A 23,021-nucleotide genomic window follows, 5' to 3' on the forward strand; every position below is an offset into this window, starting at 1 on the left:
CCATGATTCATGTGTGCCATGGCTGGGGTCTTTTAACATCCCTCCTGTGGCAGGGGGTGGGAAGGAGTAAGATACAGTTGGCTTTGTGGCAGCTCTCCTAAGATGAAGGTCTGCTTTCTTGTTTTCTCTAAGAGCCGGTATGGCATGAAGAAAGAAAGAAAAAAGAGGGGGTCAGAGAGAGAGAGCTTCAGACTCAGCCTCCCATTTAGTCCACTTTAGGTGGGTATCTCAAACACGTTGCTTCTCTTCTCTAAGCGTCATTTGAGAAATGGAGATGATACATTGCCTCATAGGTATAAGGATTAAATTCAGAGTGTAGATGACAGTATGAGAGCAACGTGAATACCTAATAGATACTCAGTGAACAACAGTCCCTCAGTCTTTCGCTTCACCCATGTATCTGATCATCCACTTAGACTGTTTCCAGCTTCCTCTACTCAAGCTATGCATATAGTACTTATCTTTAAGATAGCCCATGATTTTTATTGGAGACTGTTCAGTGTCATTTCTGTCATTTCTTTGCAATTAGAAGCCTATTTTGGTTTGAATAAGTCCCTATTCCACTTACTGCCATGCCCTTTGCACTTTGTAATTCTTCATAGCCCAAAGATGAGAGACAAACACCACTTTAAAGAAGATTGGGCAAAAGGCCATTGGGTAGCTAGGGGGAAAAAATTAGGCAGCAGATTACTGCTCTTGTGTGGAATTTTCTTGCCTGATGGATTGTCCTGTCTACTTGGCTTTTGTGAATTATATGAAGCTTTGTGACTTTTTTTATACTGGGGAATTGAACCCAGAGCCACCCCTTGCCCCCCTTTTGAGACAGGGTCCTACTAAGTTGCTGAGTTCCCAGGTTGGGATTGAATTAGTGATCCTTCTGTCTCAGCCTCCCAGAGTGCTGGTGGTACAGGCATGCACCACCATACCTGGCCCTGCTTTGCATATTTCTAATAGAAGCAAGTCCATATTTCTAATAGAAGCAAGTCCATATTTTTATTCCATAATATACTAAACTTTATACACCTCAATAATGTTCCTCAAGCTGGTCTTCATGGGAAATATTCATGGTTGTCACTAGTAGCAGTCACTTTGTGGCAGCTAATGGGAATTTGCATTGGTTCTGTTGCATGAAAAAAGTCTCCCTAAGCATTAGCCATTTGGCCACATTAGCTATCATGTCCACATTGGGTGGACAGTAGGAACAGAAGAAGGAAAAGAGGTGCTGGGGCTTTATGATCTAACCCTAGATCTGAGCTAAGTGTCTACTGTACTTTATGTTTTCTTTCTGGAGACTGGAAGAATTGTGTCACGGTAGCACAAACTGAAGCCTTTGATAAAATATTGCAGAAAAATTTCTGCATGAGGTGTTCCTTTGGGAATAGTGTGAAAAAACTTCAAACTCTTATTTGACTATATTATTTCTTTCACCTGTGAACATATGCATGGAAAGCGGGTCACAACTTAAAACATTATTTCATCCTGGAACCTTGAATTATCAAATCTTTGCATCACTGACCACTTGTTAAAAATTACCAAGGTAACTCTGTTCATTTTTTGGCATCTCAGCTTTTCAGGAATCTTTGTAAAGATCAAATAAAGAGGAAATATAAATAAATAATGCAGATACTGCCAGAAAAAGAAAAGGAAGTGGCTCAGTCAGGGTTTATAACAGCAGCATTTTAAGCTCATAATGCCATTCTGGGGCTCAGTAGCCTGAAAGGTAAGGCTGTAGTAAGGCACTTAGATTCAGGAACTTCAAGAAGACCTTTCATTCCCCTAGTACAAGATCTCACTGCATAGCATGGTGCTCCCAACTGTCTTCATGTCAGAATGTAGGTAGAAAGCAGTAACATCTGTATGTCATACAAGGATTGGCAGGAGGGAGTATGGGGTTATCCAAATAGGGCATTGGGAAGACATTCGTAGTTTCTTATATAATAGAATCGTGATGAGCATAATTAATCACAAAGTATTAAGGAACACAGTCATGCGCTGCTTAACAATGGATAAATTCTGAGAAGCCAGTCATTAAGCAATTTTGCTGTTGAGTAAACATGAATATTCTTATGTAAGTCAATAGCTGTGACATCACTAGACATGCAATCTAGTGGTAGCATGATCATTTTTATGGTCTGTCATTGACTTAAATGTCATGCAGTATGTGACTGTATATTAAATAGAGATTTTATTTTGAAACAGGGTCTCACTATGTAGTTTTGAACTCACTAGGTAGTCTAGGCTGGCCTTGAACTCACGGCTGTCCTTCTGCTTCATCCTCCCAAGTGCTATTAAATGTTGCATGATTATAAAATATAAAAATAAATCTTGTCAAGTTTTTAATTAAAAACTTGTGCTTATTTTAGTTCATACAATTTTACATCAGATTTTATGCCTGGGAGAGCTTCACATAACTCCTGTGAGGGCTAATTAAAAATACTTTTTAATGAAGTCTTTTAATTAAAAAGTACTCGTCGTCAGAAATAAATTTTGTTCATATAACTGACAAAAAATAAAAAATATTTTTATACTTTCAAAATTTTAAAAGTTAAAATTATATTTAAAGTATCTAACATCTTTCTCAAAATTATAATGTTGTCCTAGGTTCAGTCTCCAGCACTGCATGACAATAAAATGATAAGAATAATGATAATGTTAAAATTTGTTGCACTAGGAGTAATGGATTGCCCCACCGGATGTCCTCACCTGGTCTGCTGTCCCTCCCTGCTCTGAGCCTCCTGAGCCAGGCTGGAGGACACGCGCTGTTCCTGCAGCTCCACAGGCTGTGTCCCCAGGCAGTGAGCATTATGTATCCTTGCTTTAAGGACCAGGGGGCCCCTCATCAGATTTGCTTTGCCAGGCTTTTCCTTTAGTAGAGCCCCAGACAGAGGCTCTAATCCCAAACCCATCCCTAACTCACATGCCAGTGCACACATGGAAAGCTTTGATGTTGCAGGAGATGAGGACTGATTGTAGAACAGTCTGTGTATAAGGTGAGGAAATGGCCCCTTTCCTGTTCCTGCCATCGAGTCTCTCCCCTTAAGTAGAGGAATGCCCCAGGTGTTCTGTGCTAGACATACTGCTATCACCATAGTGAGGACCAGGCCTCCTCCTGTAGCGCAGAGTGTCTGTGTCTTCCTTGAAAACTGGACATGAGAACAGAAATTAAAACTTTAGAATTGCTGTTTGCAGCATGTGATCTGTGGGCCCATTTCAGGGGGGCCTTTGAGGCCATAGCTATTTGCATTCTACTACCAAGATATTACTTTTTCCACTGGTGATTTAAAAGCAGGGGTGGGTAGAACTTCTTGTGCTTTTTCATAAAAGAAAGCAGTGACACTAAACTGTTTGTCATTATCACATTCTTCATAGTCACACAGTTTAAAATTAAAACAAAAACAGTTCTTGAATAAGCAGTAGCAGTTATTATTATTTATTTATTGTGCAGTGCTAGAAATGGAACCTACTGCCTCATGCATACTAGGAAAATACTTTGCCGATGAGCTACATCCCCAGCATAGCAATATTAAATTTCTTGCCTCGAGTAACTTTCTTGCTTTTTTTTTTTCTTTCTGGTACTGAGAATTGAACCTAGGGATTTTTCACTGAGCTACATCTCTAGCCTTTTTTTAAAAAAAATTTAAGACCAAGTCTGGCTAAACTGCCTAAACAGACTCAAATTTGCCTCAGCCTCCAAAAATGCTGGGATTACAGGCATGTACCACCACACCTTGCTAAGTAACGTCTTTTTAATACTCTGTGTCATGAAATGGGGAATGTTGTAGTCAGGGTTTTGGCAAGGGAAATATTAATACAGGACACATAATTTATAGAATTATTTTATGATATTTACTCAAAAGGTCAAATGTGAAGGAGTACAAGAGATTAGCTGAACACTAGAGGCCCAAAGAATCCAGCCAAGGGCCTGGATCCCACAGCAGTTTCCCACACAAGTCCAGCTGAAGGTCTAGAGCCCAAGGCAGTGTCCTCCACAAGTCCAGCCAGTGACCTGGAGCCCATGACAATGTCTCATGCTTGTCCGTATTGAGGATCTGCATTTGGAAGGCCCAAAGGCCAGTGGTAGAAGCCAGAAAACCTATGCCAGTGTGTTGAAGGATCTGTGCTACCAGGCTGAGGGATCTACATTGGAGCCAGGAAGTAATGCTCACGGTGAAGATCAGAGCTCCCCTGACGAGAACAGCAGCTATTCCCAGTCCTGAGCTCCTCCGATGAGAACAGCCAAGTTTGCATCCAGTTTGATTTTTATGCTATTGGCAGCAATCCTCAGGTGGGTCTTCCACGTCCAGACCATGCTGATTCAATTTAGCTGGACCTTACAAGTTGACCATTAGTTAATTCACCGCAAGGAATAAACATGACACCTTTGCTGCTCACTAGTATAGTGATTGTCTTGAAGAAAGGCTCTGTGGGATTGTGCTGCCAGCCAGATGAGCTGTGTTTTTCATGGAACACCATTTTTACTTGAAAGAACTGACAAATGATAGCTTTGGAGGCTTTGGAATTTAACAAACCTTTCCTCAGTAATGAAAGTGAACATACCACAAAAAGGAAAGTAACTGACAGTATTTTGATGTCAGTAATTAAATGTGAGCATTCGAGTGAAAATTAGAATTTTGGAAAAGATGGTTCCACCTAATAATTTCCCAATAGTTTTAATTAGATAAGAGTGGGGGGGCTGATCCTATCTTAAGGCCCTGAGGTGGTCAGTTTCAGAAATGCCCCCTTCACGCTTGAAAAGAATGGTTGGTATTGGCATCCAACTGTGTATGTCAGTTGGTTGAGATTTAGTTGTTTCTCTATTCAGATCTTCTGGATTCTCACCGATTTTATGAACCTAATTTTTCAGTGGCTTATGTGTTTCCCGTTGGGGTGACAGGAGATTCATTATGTATTTGTCCTTGTAGTTTTGTTAATTCTGCTTTATATAAGTTTCATTATTAGGTACAATTGCACTTTGGTGCATGGTCTCCTTTTTGTTTATGTCTAGTTTCTGAACCTTCCAGGAATTTGTATGCATTCTCCTTCTTTTTTCCAGTGATTTATATAAATCTTCTATTATGACCTAAGAGACCAAAAAGGACCAAGGCAAAAGTTAGTGGTTAATTTCAAAGACTTTTGGCATCTGAAAAAGCACCCTGTGCATTCAAAGCTCTGACCTGGTGCAGGTGCAGGAGGAAAGGGGCAGTATCTGCATCTCCCATACAGCTTCCCACCTGGGGTCAGACACGTGCATCTTGGTTGATGCTTTTGTAATTCTGGGCTTTCCAGCCTGGTGAAGGCAGGAATCCTAAGCCACCAGACTAAACATTTCTCCTGCACTGCAGCTGCTGGCTTGCACCTTTGATACCTGGGATATCTTCCTAGGCTAGGAGAACCACATGTGAATAGCTTTGTTGATTGTGCCTGGCTAACTCAGGAGTCTCAGTCTTCTGTTTTTAGTGCATATTTGGGAACTTTGTTCTGATGGTGAGATCCAGACTTTCCTCCTGGCTATGCTGGAGGTGAATTGTTCCTGCACTGTAGCATTCCCTTTGTAGAGCCAGTTTGCATGGAACTCCAAGAATATATTGTGTAAGATAGGAAGGTCTAGAATCTGTGAGGCTCTGCCTCTGTGTTCCCAGAGCATTATTCCTCTGCCTTCCTGGTTGCTTTCTTTTTTGCATTTATACCTGTCAAAGATTATATTAACCTTTTCTGTGAGAAGCTTCTCACAGATTAGATCATCAGTAACCTGAATATGTAGCAGGAGCAGAGAGCGAAGTCTTGTCAGGTAAGATTCTTGGTTGGGTTGGAAACTGACTAGTCACTGGTGACTTGGGAGGCTCAGGAAGTCTTTGTGGAGGAGTTAAATTTCAGGCCTTTATAAATCATGAAAGAAACCAGGTACGGTAGTGCATGCCTATAATCCCAGTACTCTGGGAGGCTAAAGCAGGAGGATTACAAACCCAGGCTGGGCAACTCAGTGAGTTCTTGTCTCAAAACAAAAACACAAACAGAAAAAAATTTGAGGATTGTAACTCAGTGCAAAGGCCCTGGGTTCAATCCCCAGTACTGCATGAATGAATGAATGAATGAATGAAATGAGCTACCTTGGAAAACTGGAAGTCCTCAGAAGGCAGCCCAAAAGCCAAGACCAGCAACAGAAAGGGAGTGCAAAGGGCATTAAAAGGACAGTAGGGGGCCAGGGATTTAGCCCAGTATTCCGCCGCCTGCCTTGTAAGCACAAGGACCTGAGTTTGATTCCCAGTACCAAAAAATAAATAAAATCAAAATAAAAGGACAGTATGTAGTTGTACCCAAGAAGAGCAAGGGGAGGCTCTGTATGGGCAGGTGACTGTGATATAATCTCCTGGGTGGGCTGGAACCCAGGAGTGACCAGAGCAAGGGAAGCACTGCTATGAAAGATGGTCAGGCTGGTGATCTAGAGAGCTGTTTTCACTGCCACTGCCACCACTGCCAGTGTTGCCTCTCACTGCAAGGGGTGGAAGAAGACAAACCAGGTCTCATGGCTGCTGCCCGGGCTTCTCTTGTCATTTGGTCACTCTAATCATTGAATACATTTATGACATACTAATTCTGCATCGGACCCTATCAGGTGCTAGATATACAGAGGCAAACCCCGTCCCTTGGAGGACTTAAGTGCATGTTAGAAGCATTTAAGCAATAAAAACTTTCGAGCTAAGTTAATGGGGATTTACCAGAAGTACCCAGGATCAAACTGAGATCTACACATCTGGCATCCAGACAGGATATGAGGGCAATTCCAGTGACCTAGGTTGCAGGAACAAATGGTCCAACTCTTCAGCAGTTTTTCCTCCCTGGTATCACTCAGGGAGAAAGAGTCCAACCAACCTAGCTTTGATCAAGTGCCTACACTTTGGAAACAAATTGCCCACAGTGAGCAAAGAGAATTTCCCTGAAGGAAACCCAAGGGGTCTGTTTCATTTTGTAACAAAATAATAGGACAATAACAATGGTTATTACACTGTGTATCATTTTCAAAGTAGTTACTCAAGAGTACAAGACACAAACCAAAAAGATTCTTACAAAGAAGAAACAGATAGGGCCAGGGATTTGGCTCAGTGGTTCCACTGCCTTCCTTGCAAGTGCAAGGACCGGAGTTCAATCCCTGGTACAAAAAAAAAAAAACCACGATAATAACACAAAAACTTCCTTTTCAGTGAACTAAGATAAAATAGTATAAATGAAGCAAATTAGCATATATATTGAAATATTTTAAAACAAAGGAATATATAATTTGGGGAAGTATTTGAACTACTCCTTCCTATTTATCTTCTATTTTGCTCTTTGTGTGTGCGTATTTGTATTTCTCTTATTTCTCATTTGATATTGGAGCTTGTATGTCTGGTTTAGTTCCCTTAGCAGTATGTTCGCAAGTTGCAGTATTTTACCTATGATGTCTCAAGTTCATCTTTCTTTATGGCAGTGTGGTACTTCATTGTGCATAAATACACATTTTCTTTATCTATTCATCTGTGGATGGACATGTACACTGTTCCCAAGATAAATTTTACTGCTATAAACATAAGAATGTGTGTATCCAGGGGCCTGTTTCTAAAAAAAGGATGAAATAACAGATGTGCACTCCAAGCTCGAAAATGAAGAATGCCAGAAATGCAGTGAGTTCGGTAGGTGGACAACTGATTCTTAGGGTTAGATCAGAGGAGGTGGTGCTTGACAGGAACAGTTATCAGAGGAGAGGCCCCAGTCAGATGGACTGACAGATGTGTAATTATAAACCGGGAGGGGAATGTGCAAGAGGGGTACAATCCAGACAGGAGGAGCAGGGAGTGCATTAAACTAGCAGGGAGTGTTGAACTAGGATCTGAAGGAACAGGAATTATCTGAATAAGAAGGTGAGAACATATTTCAGGCAGAAGACATTGCTTATGAGATAACCCTGTTGAAAAAACACAGCTTATTCAAGGCACTGAAAGAAGGCCAGAAGCACAAAAGAGAAAATAGTACCATGTAGGGCTGAAAAGACAAAGACCATGAGTTCCTTGTTGTACAACAAGAATATCTATTAAATTGAGTCTGGTGATGGCTGTGCCTTGAAGAATGAGTGAGTGTTTAGAGTCAGTGAGGTAAGTGAGAGCATTCATTACAAAGAAAATCTGCATTAGCTGTCAGGTACCAAGACTGTCCAGAAAAGAGTGGCAGAAGTGTCTGGAAAGATGGGTAAGGGAGTGACTATGTGGTCTATGCAACAGTGAAGATCAGCAAAAGCAGTGCCCATGGTAGAGGGAAGAAAGTCTGCATTTAGAAGTGAGAGATACAGGGTCCACTGAAACTTTCTTGGAGAAGTGGGTGGTAGTGCCATTATCACAAAAACATACATGTCTGGGAGGCAGGGTAAAGATAAGAGATTTGCAGCATGTTGAGTTAGCGGTGACCTGGGCCATTTAGGAGTGATGTATATATAGGAGGTAACCAGTGTGAAAAGGGGTTGAGAAAAACATTTGAAATGAAAAGCAATTATCAAGAGGCCTGGAAAGGCCTGGAAATGGAAATGATACCTTGGAGGATGTTGAAATAGTTCATCTGGCTGGGGTAGGAGGTGGGCTCCAGGCAGCCTGCAGTGGCTGTGTACCTTAACAGCTTTATGTTAAGCTTCTCTAATCAGGCTGGAATGAGAGACAGGACTGTCCATTCTGCTCTTCAGAGGAGGTGGAGTTCATAATATAGCTCCCTCAAAGAAAATTTTGAGGCTGGGAATTTAGATCAGTGATTCTGCCACCTGCCTCACAAATGCAAGGTCCTGAGTTCCATCCCCAGTACCAAAAAAAAAAAATTTTTTTTTGAGATCCTCTCTTCATCTCTGATAACAAGTTACTTTTATATTTGGTGCAGGGAGGGCCATTAGAATTATATGACAAGTTTTCAGCTATTTCCTTTGAAATTCCGTATCTTGGTTTTGTTTTGGTGTTACCTTAGAATGCTGACTGAGACTTTCATCTCATAGTAGTTTAATTTAGATTTATAACTTTTTTTTTTTTTTTTCCCAGGGATCAAACTCGGGTCCTTTTGCTTGTGAGGCAGACGATGGAACCACTGAGCTAAATCCCCGGCCTTAGATTTATAACTTTTGTGACCAAGTAATCCAGATGAGAAGAGTCAACAGATATTGATTGAGCATCTCTGTAGTACGTCCATGCCACATATTCCTCACACACTGTTAAGTGCTGGCTGAATTTTGTCCATGTCCAAAGCCATGTTGTGGTTGATTCACATAACCGTTAGATATCTTTCTTGAATCTACTGTCAATATTTATAGATCAAGAGATTCTACTTTAAAATTTTTAAATCTCTGGCTTGAAAAATCAGATGTGGAAATGCTGTGCCTGTGTTGCTGCCTGGCAAGTTAGCTGGAGCTGGTGGAGGCTGCCCCTCCACAGGGCATCCAAGGGCTCCACTGCAGCCAAGAAAGTGTCAATTAAGAAACTTACCTTTTCTTAAAAAAATAAAGGGGAATGTTTCTGGTACTGTGTCTCTTAATAAAAGAAAGGTAGATCATGAAAGCCATGAAAGGAACAAAATTATTTTAGAAATTCACTTGTTTTTATTTGTTTATCATGTAATCAGTGTGTGTATGTAAAACTCAAAATACCACTGAAAGTAATTATAATTGTGATTACAGTACAGGAGGAGTGTGTGTTGTGAATTGAATAACAGTATTTCAGTAGGTTTTTCATGTAACTACAGTAAGTGGTATGAGCTATTGCAAAAGGGTATTACATTCTCCTGTTTCCCACATTTGTATTGATATCTTTTGTGGTGTCAGGACCTTGCGCTTTTGAGGCAGACCCAGTGCCACTGACCTACATCCCCGGCCCTTTTGTATTGGGATCTTGCTTGGCCCTTGATGTTTGAGTTTGCCTCTCTGGAAGGAGTCTGCCAGAGGGTGGGTGCACTGCGCATGCAGGAGTCTTGCTTAGGTCTGAGGAACAGTGGCATGATGACTGTCATAAGGTTGTCACCGTATGTATTTGGCAAATTGATGAAGTTTCTTTTTCATGGAATGACACAATAGAAGTGTTTAAAAAGTACTAAACTTTCAAATCAACTTTTTACAAATGGAATTTTTAGTTTTTTTAAATGAATGTTTTCTACTACTTTTTATAAATTCTTGATAAGTTAAGGAAATGCTCATCTATTTGTGTGAATCAGAACAAAACCAGAATTGTTTTGAGCCAAGCTTCATTTGCCCAAGGGAATTCTCTTGGGAGGCAAGCCCTCCATTGAGTTATGTGTCCTAGTTGACATCTTTGATGTTAAGAAGAGGATTTGCTCTCTGACCGCAGCTCAGCTGATTGTGAAAGCCAGGCATCTGGACTTAACTGGCCTTGCAGAATGACTTCTGTGTAGTACTTGTCAGCATGTATAACTTCCCCCTCTTAGCTATTCATTGGTTACTATAGCCCAAGTTCCTCGAAAGTTTTGCTTCCTGGCCTTCCCTCTCCTGTGTTTTTGTTGTGATATTCTTCTGTTTTATCTTCTGAGTGAACCAGGCCAGCAGAGTACGGCATTCATAGGCCACTTTTATGTGCATACATTCCCTCACACACGCAGCAGTCTTCATTATACAATTTTTTGAGGACACAGGAAATTTCCCTTGAGACTTAGCATTGGAAATAGGTACATTTCTCCTGGTTTATTTTGTGGACTGTGTGAACCATGAACTCAGTACTTGGCTGTAGCTGTGAAAATCTTGGAAACAGAGATGTAACCCTGCAGCAAGCACATAGAATCACAGGCATTCGCTTGGTATTCTGCTTCCCTAAGCTACAGTTTATTATTTTCTATATTCTTAACTGCTTAGCCCCCAAGGTCCTTTTAAAAATGTTTCTTGTCCATGTAATTTTTTTTTTTTTTTTTTTTTTTTGGTACTGGGGATTGAACTTGGGTCCTTGGGCTTGTGAGGCACGCACTGGAACCACTGAGCTAAATCCCTGGCCTTTGTCTGTATAATTTTGTAAAACTGTTTCAGCCTCACTTGAAAATGAGGCTAAATATTAAAAATATTGATGGCTTAGTATTGCAGACATCTTACTGGCTTGTCTTTAAATTTTATTTTAAATCTCAATTCTTTATGTAATTATTTCTATCAGTTCTCTGTGACTACTGCAGCAAGAATTGCTGCCATGGATTTGAGGAGCACTTGACTACCACACATACACCTCAGTCATCCTTGCTCATTTAGCAAATAATGTGCTCAGAGCTAAGTGGAAGCAGAGATTGCTTCAAACCCTCTTCGAAGCTTCCCCAGTATCTAGTTCTGTGGTTTACTAAATTATAGTTTCAAGTTCCTTATTCCTTAAACAAAATTTTTTTTTCTTTGAGACAGGGTCTCACTGTGTAGTTCAAGCTGGCCTTGAACTCACTATGTAGCTTAGGCTGGCCTTGAACTTGCAGCAGTCTCCCAAGTGCTGGGATTACAGATGTGCACCACCATGCCTGGCACATATTCTTCATTTATGTAGGAAGGCAGTTCTCTACCCATGTAGGACAGGTTGGCCTAGAAGACCTAGTAAATCCACTGGCATTGAACCTGGGCCTTCACAGAAAAAGTTGTTCAGGAGATGTTTGTGATTTACATTTAGTTGTGGCTTCTGTTTTGGTTCTGTTTTTTTTTTAAAACAGTTGAATTATATTCTTTTCCAAGGGCTCTCCATCTCTATGGTCTAGGTCTAGGGAATGCAGTGTGCTAGTGTCAGCAGTGGCTTGACTTTACTGATGTTTTCTGCTTTTCTTTTTCAGAGTATGATCGGTTGGGCTTCCTCCTGAAACTGGATTCTAAACTGTGAGTAAAATGAGAAAATACGTTGGCTGTGTTATGGAGAGTTGTGAAATTTGGGAGTCTAACTTTGAGGGGGCAGTTCTCTCACCCCTGTGGTCGTGGGGCATTCCTAGGGGATCTGTCCATCAGTTTGTCAGCAGAAGCTTTGAGCATGTTGCAGTCCATCAGGTCTTGGGAAGGATAGAGTGGGGAGTGCAGACATGAGCTCTTGATTTGGCTGGCACAGGCAGCTCTGTTTAGGAGGCTACTGCCAGGGGTTTGAGCGACAAAGGAGCCCTTGGAAAGGCTTTTCCCCCAGAGTAGAGAGCAAAGAGTTACTGAAGAAGATTCTTTTCCACCTGGCATGCAAAGTCTTCTGTATTCAGTCCCCTGACTTCTTTTCCAGCTTTAGATCCTGTCTCTGCTGCCTCAGGTGGACCCTCCTTTTCCCTCAACCCTTGTAGATGCTTATTACTTGTGCCCTCAACTCTCTTGCTTTGCTAGTCCACTTGGAAAACTCAAAGATCATTTCCTTCCTACACAAAACTCTCTCTTCTTCTAGGGCTTCTTTAAATTTTCTGTCTTTGTTACCAGTTACCTTGCTATATTATAATTAACTGTGTAGTGATTATTACTTTATTAAGGGCCTAGACTCAGAGCCAGGCAAAGCTTGGTTCAAGTTCCAGGTTGCCATTTATTCTCTTTCTGATTTGGGGCAAGCTGTTAAACCATTTTGAGCCTCAGTTTCATCTGTAAGATGTAGATAGCAATATATACCAATTTTACAGGGTTTTCTAAAACGATTTAGTTGAATTGATGAATTCATAAGGGGCTTTCAAATAAAGGATATCTGATCCAGAATTTTTCCCTTTCTGGCCCTCATGGTCTCCCTAGTGCCTAGAGAGCACAGACATATTTGTTAGGTGCTCAGCAAGTTCTGGATGGATGCGTGGATGGATGATAGGTGGATAACTGGGCACTTCCCTAGTTGACCAGCATGCCTTGAATGCTCTTCCCCTCGTGAGACCACTATATTTAGATGCTTGTAAAATCCTCATACCACATCCCATGACTTTTTTTTTTTTTTTTTTTTTTTTTTTTTTTTTTTTTTTGGTGACAGGGTCTCACTATATAATTCAGGCCAGCCTTGAACTTACCATGTAGCTCAAACTGGCTTTAAATTCGTGGCAGTCCTCTTGCCTTATCCTCCCAAGTGTTGGAGTAATAGATGTGTACTGCCACACCCAGCCCATGACTCCTTTCTTGTTGGTCATCTCTGTGCATCTGTATTCCCTGTCCTGACCAAGACAGACATCATGAAAAATCACAGTTGTGTCTCCTTTCCTCTCCTGCACAGGCTTTATCCGCAGCTGCTTTAGGTGGTGATAGTCACACATACACAAAAGACCTTGGAAGAGGGGCTGTTTGCCTTTCTCACTGAATTGTCTGCTACCTGATCCCTTTTCCTAGAACCTAGTTTCTTGGCTGTGGTGCCTTTTACTATGAGTTCAGGCAGTTGTAATTCTCTCAGCTTTGGTATATCATCAGCTAGTAGAGAGATGCCAGCCGGATGTTAACATCTGGGAAATGGGGCTTGATTGTGCCAGAAAGCCATAGGCTTCGCTCTTAGAAAATCTTTAATTTAGGGCTCTGGGCAAAAAGAAAAAAAAAAACAAAACAACTATAAGCCATAAGCAAGTGAAATGCCACCAGAACAGAAGAGATACAGTAATTACCAAGTGGAATCACATCGATAACAAAGGATATGTTATTGAGGACATGATAACTACAGTGTTTAAGCTGTCTTCAGCAGCAGAGGAGGAGAAGGAGGAGGGTGCTTCCGCCCTGCTATCTTGACAGCTGAGTGTTACAGAATGAAATTATCAGTTGTGAAGCTTGCTGTTGTCTCCAAGCCAGTTCCATGAAATATCTGAGTCAACTTGGTTTTTGGAATTGGCTCGTCCCCATTAATTTAACTCATGATCTAAGGTATAAACTAGAGCTTTCCTGCCTGTTGCTACAGAGGTTTCCATATCGGTGTTGTGTAGAGAAGAAAACACGGATCTGTAGAAGTGTTTCTACCTTCTTCCAAATTAAGGGAGATGTTTCCAAATTAAGGATTCTGCTTTTTTTGTTTTGTGCTTTATGCTTTTTGGTGGGGTGGGGTGGGGAGGATTCATTAGCAAAGTTTAGATCTCCAGATTGAAATTCTGCCTCTGCTGCCTGGTATTACATGACTGTAGGTAATTCATTTTAGCTTTCTGAGTCCCAGTTTTTCTTTTTTAAAAAAAGTAAACAATTAGCATTAACTTCCTATAGTTTTATGAAGAATAAAAAAGGATTATGTACATATCATTAAGAATACAAATGTAAGGATTTCTTTTCATTTATCTTGATTGAGGTGTATTTAACTTCTTGAATATAAGAATTCATATGTTCTGGAAGTTCTTCAACTATCTTTTTTTTTGGCATGGGGGATTGAACTCAGGACCTCAGGACGTCATGCTTGCCAGGCAGGCACTGTGCCACTGATCAGCTATCCTCTCTTAAATGTTGCCTCTGCTTCAATCTCCACTCCTTTATTCTCTCTATTCCTCTTCAAAAACTGATTAAATTTTAGACCTTTTTGATCTAGTCTCCAGTTCTATTAGTCTTCCATATTTGACACCTATTTTTACCCTTTCCATACTAAACTATAATCCCAAAGGACTCAGTATAAGGATAAACTAGAATTAAGTCTGTAGCCCTAGGCCAAGACTACAGAAATGATTTCCAGAGCTCTGAGGGAATTAGAATAGATAGTTAATAAAACCAGTTGATACTCATTGCCAAGGTTCTCATCATTCAGGTGATCTAGGGGATCTCAAGCCACTGAGATCATCGTGGACTGTTCTAGATGTCATTGTGCCACCCTGCACCTGGCAGAGACAAATCCAAACTCTGTCTAGAGAAAGACACTAACTCCTCACAAGTAACTTTTTAAGGAAATGAGCATCTCACAGTAAAAAATAACTAAATATACAAGGAAACAAGTTCTCATTAACTAAAACCATGAAAAACAACAGACAACAGAAGAGAACCCACAAAGATTTCTGAAATTGGAATTACCAGTGTCTTAGTCACTCTCATTAGCTGGACAAAATACAGTACCCAAAGCCCACAACTTAAGGGAGGAGAGGTTTATTTTGGCTCATGTTTTCAGTCTCTGGTTTGCTGGCTCTAAGGCAGAAAGGGCTTGGGCAGAGGAGAACTGCTGTCAGCATGGCAGCCAGGAAGCAGAGAGGGAAGAGAGGAGCCATACCCCAAGGTCTTCCCTTCTCGGGTAACACTCACAGTGTCCTGCCCCTTCCAGCCAGGCCTTGCCTCCTAGCAACACTCAGCTTGTGTTTACCAGTGGTTTGATCCACTCGTGAATATAGCTTCCCATGATCCAGTTACCTTCTAAAAGCCCTTTTAAAGACTCCAAACTTTTAGAAGACTTTGTAGATCTAAACTGTAATGACCAGACACAGTTTTTTTTTTTTTGGTACTGGGAATTGAACTTGGGTCCTTGTGCTTGAGTGGAACCACTGAGCTAAATCCCCGGTCCCAGACACAGTTTATAAAGCAATTATATACACTATATTTAAAGAAATAAAAGACAAGACTGAACATGTGCATAGAATAGGGAACTATGAAAAGTAAAACATAAGATTTTAAAACATCAGACTTCTAGATTTGAAAAATACAATGACCAAAAATAAAAACTGAATAGGAACATTAAGCATCAGAATAGGCACAATTGAAGGCAGACTTAGTGAATTGATGGTATAAGTCAGAGGTTCTCACAGGGGTCAGCAAACTTTTTCTGTTAAAGGCCAGATAGTAAATATTTTAGGGTTTGGAGACTTTATTGCCTCTGTCACAGTTGCTCAACTCTACAATTACAATATGAAAGGAGCCATAGAAAATACATCAATAAATATAGCTATATTCCATTACCACTTATTTTATGACAGAGATTTTAATTTCATATGTTTGTATCCAAAAATATGCTTCTTTGTATTTTTTCCCCACAGCCAAAGACTTTAACTCATGGGCTTGGGATGGGGTTCCTACAAAAACCTTGTCTTTTGACTGCACAGTGTGATATACAGGAAGAGAGTGTGTTTTGGTGGTTAAAAACATAGCCCACAGGGTCAGACATGGAGTTTCAAGGCCCTGTTCTATGTTGTGCTACCTCCAATCTTGAGCATTGTTTAACCCCGTCTCAGTTTTCCATTCTAATGTGTGGAGAAGAGTAGTAATAGCCAAAAGATGAGACTTGACTGTCTTGTACCATCATCTCTGTCTGGTAAGCTGGGAAAGATGTCAAAAAATGACATCAGGACTCAATATTCTTCCTGCTTCATACCCAGAGATTGCAAATTTAAGTAATATGGTCACTGAAAAGGTCGTGTTTGAACAGAGATGCAAAGTAAATGAGGGGTTAGTCCTGTCCCTGTCTGGAAGCAGCATGTTCAGACAGAATCCTAGGGAAATCTCAGTCTCAGGAGGATACAGCACCATGAGCTAGGAGTGTGCCCATCAGCACAGGGAGAGAAGGGCCATCCAGACACCTCAAAGGAGCCAGAGCCTGTTGTTAGGTGTGAGGTTGCCAAACTGCTGTGAGCCTTTTGGATGTGGATTTGACTAAATGGAAGTTGTATCTATTTCAGCTGGATGTGGGTAGGTGCTCTGAAAGCTGCTACAACATGGTGTTTTATAGTTACCAGGTGTGCAAGAGCATGGGTTTTATTGCGTAGTCTAATTTGACACAAAGATACAAAAGCTTAAATCAACAACTTTTAAGCCTCAGAGCACTGTGAAGAAATAAGTAAGTTGTGGAAGGCCTGTAAACATAGGCAGTCTGAGTACAGCTGAAGGAAGCCTGGTGGCACACACCTGTAAAAAAAAAGCTGGGACAGGAGGATCACAAATTCAAGGTCAGCATGGGCAACATAGCAAAAACCCATCCCCAAACAAAACAAGCAAATAAAATATAGCTGGTGATGAGTATAATATTCCTGAAATGACCTGCTAAATTCCCTATGGCTGCACAAGGTATTTATTGAGCACCTGCTATTATAGCCCAATGCCATACTGGTACTTTGCATGTTACCTCTTCCTCACAAGAATAGATTAGATAGGCTGGGGATTTAGCTCAGTGGTGCCACTGCCTGCCTTGTAAGTGCAAAGACCAGAGTTCAAAGCCGGGCGTGGTGGCGCATGCCTGTGAGCCCAGCACTGGGGAGGCTGAGGCAAGAGGATCACTGTGAGTTCGAGACCAGCCTGGGCTACATGGTGAGTTCCAGGTCAGTCTCAACTACATAGTGAGACCCTGTCTCAAAAAAAAAAAAGAAAAAAAAAAAGACCAGAGTTCAATCCCAGGTACTAAAAAAAACCAAACCAAACCAAAAAGAATAGTTTAGATAACCTCATCAAGTCTCAGGGTTTTACATATCAGCTGTATGCTGATAACTCTCAAATTTGTACCACACCCAGTCCACTTTCTCCACAAACTATACTTACTTATCCACTTACCTCCTTCACTTGAATATGTTTTAGGCGTCTCACAGTTAACATGTCCAGAACCACGTCCCCGCCTTCCAGAATCCTCCCTACCCCAGAAAAAAGCAGCTCTATTCTTCCAATTCCTTAAGTCAAAAACCTTAGCATCATTTCTTTGACACTGAAATCTAATCATCGGCAAGCCCTGTTGGCTTTACCTTACAGTGTTCCCAGATCCAGCCATTTCTCCCTACTTGCAGACCATTATCCTGGCCAACAGCCATCACCTTTACCTCATTATTGCTCTCCCAAATGATCTCCCTGCTTTCCTGCTTACTTTTCTGTGCTCACTATGTTAGTCAGCTGTCTGTCACTGTTACAGAATACCTGAGAAAACTTAAAAAGATGGAAGATTTATTTCAGTTCTCTGTGTCAGAGGTTTCTTGGACCTGTGCTTTGGGCCGGTGGTGAGACAGAACATTGTGGCAGGACAGTATGGTGCAGCAACTCAGCTCTCTCCTCATGGCAGCTGGGACACAACAAAGGAGAGATGGGGTCAGGGGTCCCGTGTCCCCTTAAAGGGCACAGCCTCAGTGACCTAACTTCTACTCACTCCCACTTCCTGAAGGTTCTACCTTCTCCCAACTGTGCTATCATCTTGGGACCAAGCCTTCAATACATGGCCATTGGGGGATATTTATAGACCAAGCCATAACATCTATCTCCATATGAAAGCCAAAAATGGCTGTGACTTTGTACCCATTAACAATCTTTTCCCATCCCAACTTTTGGTAAAGCACTCTTCTCTCTACTTCTGTGAGTTTAGCTTTTCCACAACGCATATATGAGTGAACTATGTAGTCAGAATGCAGAGTTTTATGTCTGCTGTAGCTAGTATGAACCAGGGACATTCTTAGTTTATAACAGGAAAGCACAACATTGCAGGATTTGGCTAGATTCTTTGTTTCATAAGTGGTAGCCTCTGTCACAGCTCACTGTTTGGAGACTTGTCCTCCTAGCCATCTTGATACCTATGCAACCAAGACTCAAAGAGTCACATTCCCACTTTGCAGTTCACTGGATCTCTGCACAGTGGGTCTTGACTTTGACTGCATATGGGTATCAATTGGGGAGCTTAAAAAATTACTGAGGCCTGTATCCCACCCTGTAGAGATTTAGAAGTCACTAGGCATTGGGATTTTTGGCGTTTCACAGGTCTAATATGCAGTCAGTTTGAGACTCATTGCTTTAATAAAATATTTGATTTCCTGTCTAATTTCCTGCTTTCCTAGGTGATTCATATAAAAAATAAATGTATCTACACATAGGGTATGTCTATGTGCAGTGACTCATATCTCGCACCTTACTATCTAGAGATTCTGATTTAGTTGATAGGGATCCTGCTCAGATAACTTTATTTTTTAATAGTTCCCCCAAATGATTCTAAGGTAAGAGGGTCAAGAATCATGGGGATATAGTTTTCAAGATGGTCATTATAATCATATCCGAACATAGTATAATTACTACAGAATATCGTAATACTATAGTTATGTTGGGATAGTAGGATTTTACTTTCTTTTCTTTTGGGTCTAAGTATTGTCTTTATGATACCTTTACAATTAAAAGAATATACTTGGATGTGCTGTTTTTCTGTAAGTTTTTATAAACTTTCATTATGAGCCAGATGTGGTGTTGTATGCCTATAATTCCTGTGCTGTGGTAGGCTGAGACAGGAGGTTTACAAGTTCCAAGCCTAATTTGGGCACCTTGTGATTTAGTTAGAAACAGTCTTAAAATTTTAAAAATGGCCCATGGGTTATAGCTCAATGTAAAGGCCCTGTATTCAATTCTTGGTATCACGAAACAAACAAAAATCCCCTTTCTGGATGTTATTTATTTATTTGGTACAGGGGATTGAACTCGGGACATTGCACTTGCAAAATAGGCAGCGGAACCACTGAACTAAATCCTCGGCCCATCTAGCTACTATTTTCAACAATACATCTTATATCAGTTTTTTTGTTTGTTTTGTTTTTGTTTTTTGAGACAGGGTCTCACTATGTAGTGAGACTGACCTGGATCTCACTATGTAGCTCAGGCTGGTCTCAAACTCACAGTGATCCTCCTGCCTCAGCTTCCTGAGTGCTGGGATTACAGGCATGTGCCACCACACCTGGCTATCAATTTTTATTTATCAATGATTTCTTTCGTTTTCTTTCTGATCTTTTATAATCTCAACCAATTAAAGAGTTTCTTGTACAATCTATTGACTTATTTATTCCTTACCTATAATTGATATAAATATTTGTATAAAGATACAATGCCTGTTTTTTCTATGCTGTCAAACCTCCAAGAGGTGTGAGAGTGGAAGATGGCACGTCTGGAGGGCTGGGTATAATCAGATCATACCGGAAGCTTTGTCCAGGAGTGGTGGAACATGCCTGTAATCCCAGCACTCAGGAGGCTGAGGCAGGAGGATCATTGTGAGTTCAAGGCCAGCCAGGGCTACCTACTAAGTTTAAGGCCAACCTGAACTACATAGAAAGACGCTGTCTCAAAAAAAAAAAAAAATTAAAAATCATGTGGAGCTTTAGAGATGACAGGAATAAGTTTGAACTTCATCTTGAGAGCAGAACATACGCTGAAGGACTTTAAGCAGATAAATAACAGTTTTGACCTATGGGAAGATGACTGACCTTAGGAAGGTAGATTGTATCGGAGAGGGACACAGGTGGAAAGGGAAAAGGAATATTTAGGAGCATATATAGAAATCAATAGAAAAAAGATCAACAAAACCAAAAGCTGGTCCTCTGAAGTATAAAGAAAATTGATAAACCTCTAACCAGGCCAGTGAGGAGGGCAATTCAAATTACTAATATCAGAAATGAAAGAGGGATCATTGCTACTAATCCAGAATAATAAAATGATAATAAGCCAGGCATGGTAAGGCATGCCTATAATCTTGGTACTCTGGGAGGCTGAGGCAGATGGATCACAAGTTTGAGCCCAGCTGGGGCAACTCAATGACTTAGCTGAGACCCAATCTAAAAGTAAAAAATCCAAAAGGGCTGGGGATGTAGCTCAGTGTAAAGGCCCTATTTTCAATCCCCAGCAGCACACATACACGCACACACACACACACACACAAATAAAAGACAATAAAGGAGCATTGTGAACATCTCTGCGCTCATAAATTTGGTAGCTTAGGGAAATGGACCAATTTCATGAAAGACACAAACTACCAAAACACAAGGAGAAACAATCTGAGCAGAACTGTATCTCCTAAAGAAATTAAATTGGGGTGTGCTTAGGGACACACACCTGTAATCCCAACTATTAGGAAAGCTGAGGCAGGAGGATCACAAGTTTGCAGCCACCCTGGGCAATTTAGTGAAACTTTGTCTCAAAAATTTAAGGGGTGTAGAAGCTGGGAATGTAGCTGTGTTCCCTGGGTTCAGTCCTTAGTACCACGGAATGAGTAAATGAATGAAAAGAAATTGACTCAATAATCAATAGCATTATAAAATAGAAAACATGAAGCCCAAGTGGTTGTACTGGTGGAGTCTATAAAAATTTAAGGGAAAATAAGAATCTCTGTAATCTCTTCCATTAAACAGAAGCAGAAAGGACCCTTCCCAATTCATTCTCTGAGCCAGAATTACCCCAAAACTAAAACCAGATAAAGACATTATAAGAAAGGAAAACTACAGACTAGTATATCTCATAAATATATTGCAGATATTCTCAACAAAATGTTAGCAACTTGGGCCGAGGATTTGGCTCAGTGGTTCTGCCATCTGCCTCACAAGCACAAGGGCCTGAGTTCAATCCCCAGTACCAAAAAAAAAGTTAGCAACTCGATTTCAGCAGTGTATGAAAAGACTTATATGCCACAACTGAGTATGCAAGGTGTACAAGGCTGGTTCAACATTTGAAAATCAAGTAATATATTTCATTACATCAACAGGCTAAGGAAGAAAATCTTATGGGTGATATCTATAATGTTGATAGAGCATTTGACACAATCCAGTACCCTTTTGTAATTAAAAAACACTATCAAATTATGAATAGAAGGGAATTTCCTGAATATTATTTCTAAAAATTCTACAAAACAGCTGAAGCTAACATCATGCTTATGATGAAAAATCTAGATGCTTTTCTCCTAAGATGAGGAGAAAAGGAAGCATGTTACTTCTCACCACTCCAGCATCATATTGAAAGTCCTAGTGAGTTCAGTAAGACAGGGAAATAAAAGCCGTACACATTGAGAAGGAAGAAATAAAACTAGCTCTGTTCATAGATGACATAATTGTTTACGTAGTAAATATCATAGATTGGCAAACACTTCTGGAACTACTGACTGATTATAGCAAGGCTGCAGGATACAAGGTTAGTATACAAAAAGCAGTTGATTTCCTATATGCCAGAAAGGAGCAATTGGAATTTAAAATTAAAAATATACCATTTACATCACCACCAAAAGAAGAGGAAGGACAAAGGGAAGGAGAGGGAAGGAGAGGGAGGGAAGGAAGGAAGGAAGGATAGAAGGAGGAGAAAAGAAGGTAGTGGGTGAGAGGGAGGAGGAAGAGAAAAGAAATGAGTCTTTAGGAACAAATCTGACAAAATGGTGTATGTTGTGTGTGTCTGTAAGCTACACACACATATATATGAAGAAAACTTCAAACTCTAATGAAAGAAATATAGATACATGGAGAGGCATTCCATGTTCTAATGGAAAGACTCAAGATGTTTGTTCTTTCCAATTTGATCTATAGATTTGTTGTAAGATCCCAGCAAGTTATTTTATGGATATCACCAAATGTAAAGTTTATATAGAAAGGCAGAAGGGAGGGGAGGGGAGGGTGAAGGGAGGGTGGGGACAAGGGGAAAAAATGAGAACCAAGACCTGGCATGTAAAGGTACAAGATCACAGTAATGAATGTAACTGTACCATCTACCTAGAATGTACCAATAAATTAAATTTTTAAAAAAATTTAAAAAAAGAAAGGCAGAAGATCAACAATAACCAACAATACTAGTAAAGAACAGTCTCTGGACTGATGCTTCTTGGCTTCACACTCAGAGCTATATTAATCAAGATAGCAAAGTATTGGCAGAAAAATAAGCAAATACAGTAGATTTCAGTGGCCCTTCTGTTCCTAAAGACTCCTGACTTCCCTGCCTAACGGGCAGAATTTTGGAGATAGCCAAGTGGGTTGTTGGGAAGAATTCAGATAAGAAAGGAACAGGTTTTTTTTGCTCCTTAAATTAGTGAAACTAATAATTTATTTCAGGTGAACCTAAAAGGTCTAGTAAAAGCAGAAGTCAAACATTAAAATAGTAGGAGCAGTCACTGATACACAGTTATACAGCCCTTCAAAGAGCACTCTGTCCTGACTTCCAGTTCACCAATGGCAAACAGTAGGGCAAATGAGGATGAAAAGGCTGATAGTGAATCGCTCCTTAAATTAGTGAAACTAATAATTTATTTCAGGTGAACCTAAAAGGTCTAGTAAAAGCAGAAGTCAAACATTAAAATAGTAGGAGCAGTCACTGATACACAGTTATACAGCCCTTCAAAGAGCACTCTGTCCTGACTTCCAGTTCACCAATGGCAAACAGTAGGGCAAATGAGGATGAAAAGGCTGATAGTGAATCACCAGGACACCCTCTG

At 40.5% G+C, this 23,021-nt stretch overlaps 1 protein-coding gene across 7 annotated transcripts in view; it reads left to right on the forward strand.

The window, feature by feature from the left end:
* St3gal3 (ST3 beta-galactoside alpha-2,3-sialyltransferase 3) overlaps positions 1-23,021 on the forward strand; it is a 168,072-nt gene that overhangs the window by 61,303 nt on the left and 83,748 nt on the right. For all 7 annotated transcript variants that reach the window (XM_010634624.3, XM_010634628.3, XM_010634601.3 and 4 more), the window contains one exon: positions 11,800-11,842. In XM_010634624.3, coding sequence (XP_010632926.1) covers positions 11,800-11,842 — 43 coding nt within the window. The remainder of the gene's footprint in view (positions 1-11,799; positions 11,843-23,021) is intronic.

Source organism: Fukomys damarensis, unplaced genomic scaffold, assembly GCF_012274545.1.
Source record: "Fukomys damarensis isolate Sample0158 unplaced genomic scaffold, DMR_v1.0_HiC HiC_scaffold_23, whole genome shotgun sequence".
Lineage (NCBI taxonomy): Eukaryota > Metazoa > Chordata > Mammalia > Rodentia > Bathyergidae > Fukomys > Fukomys damarensis.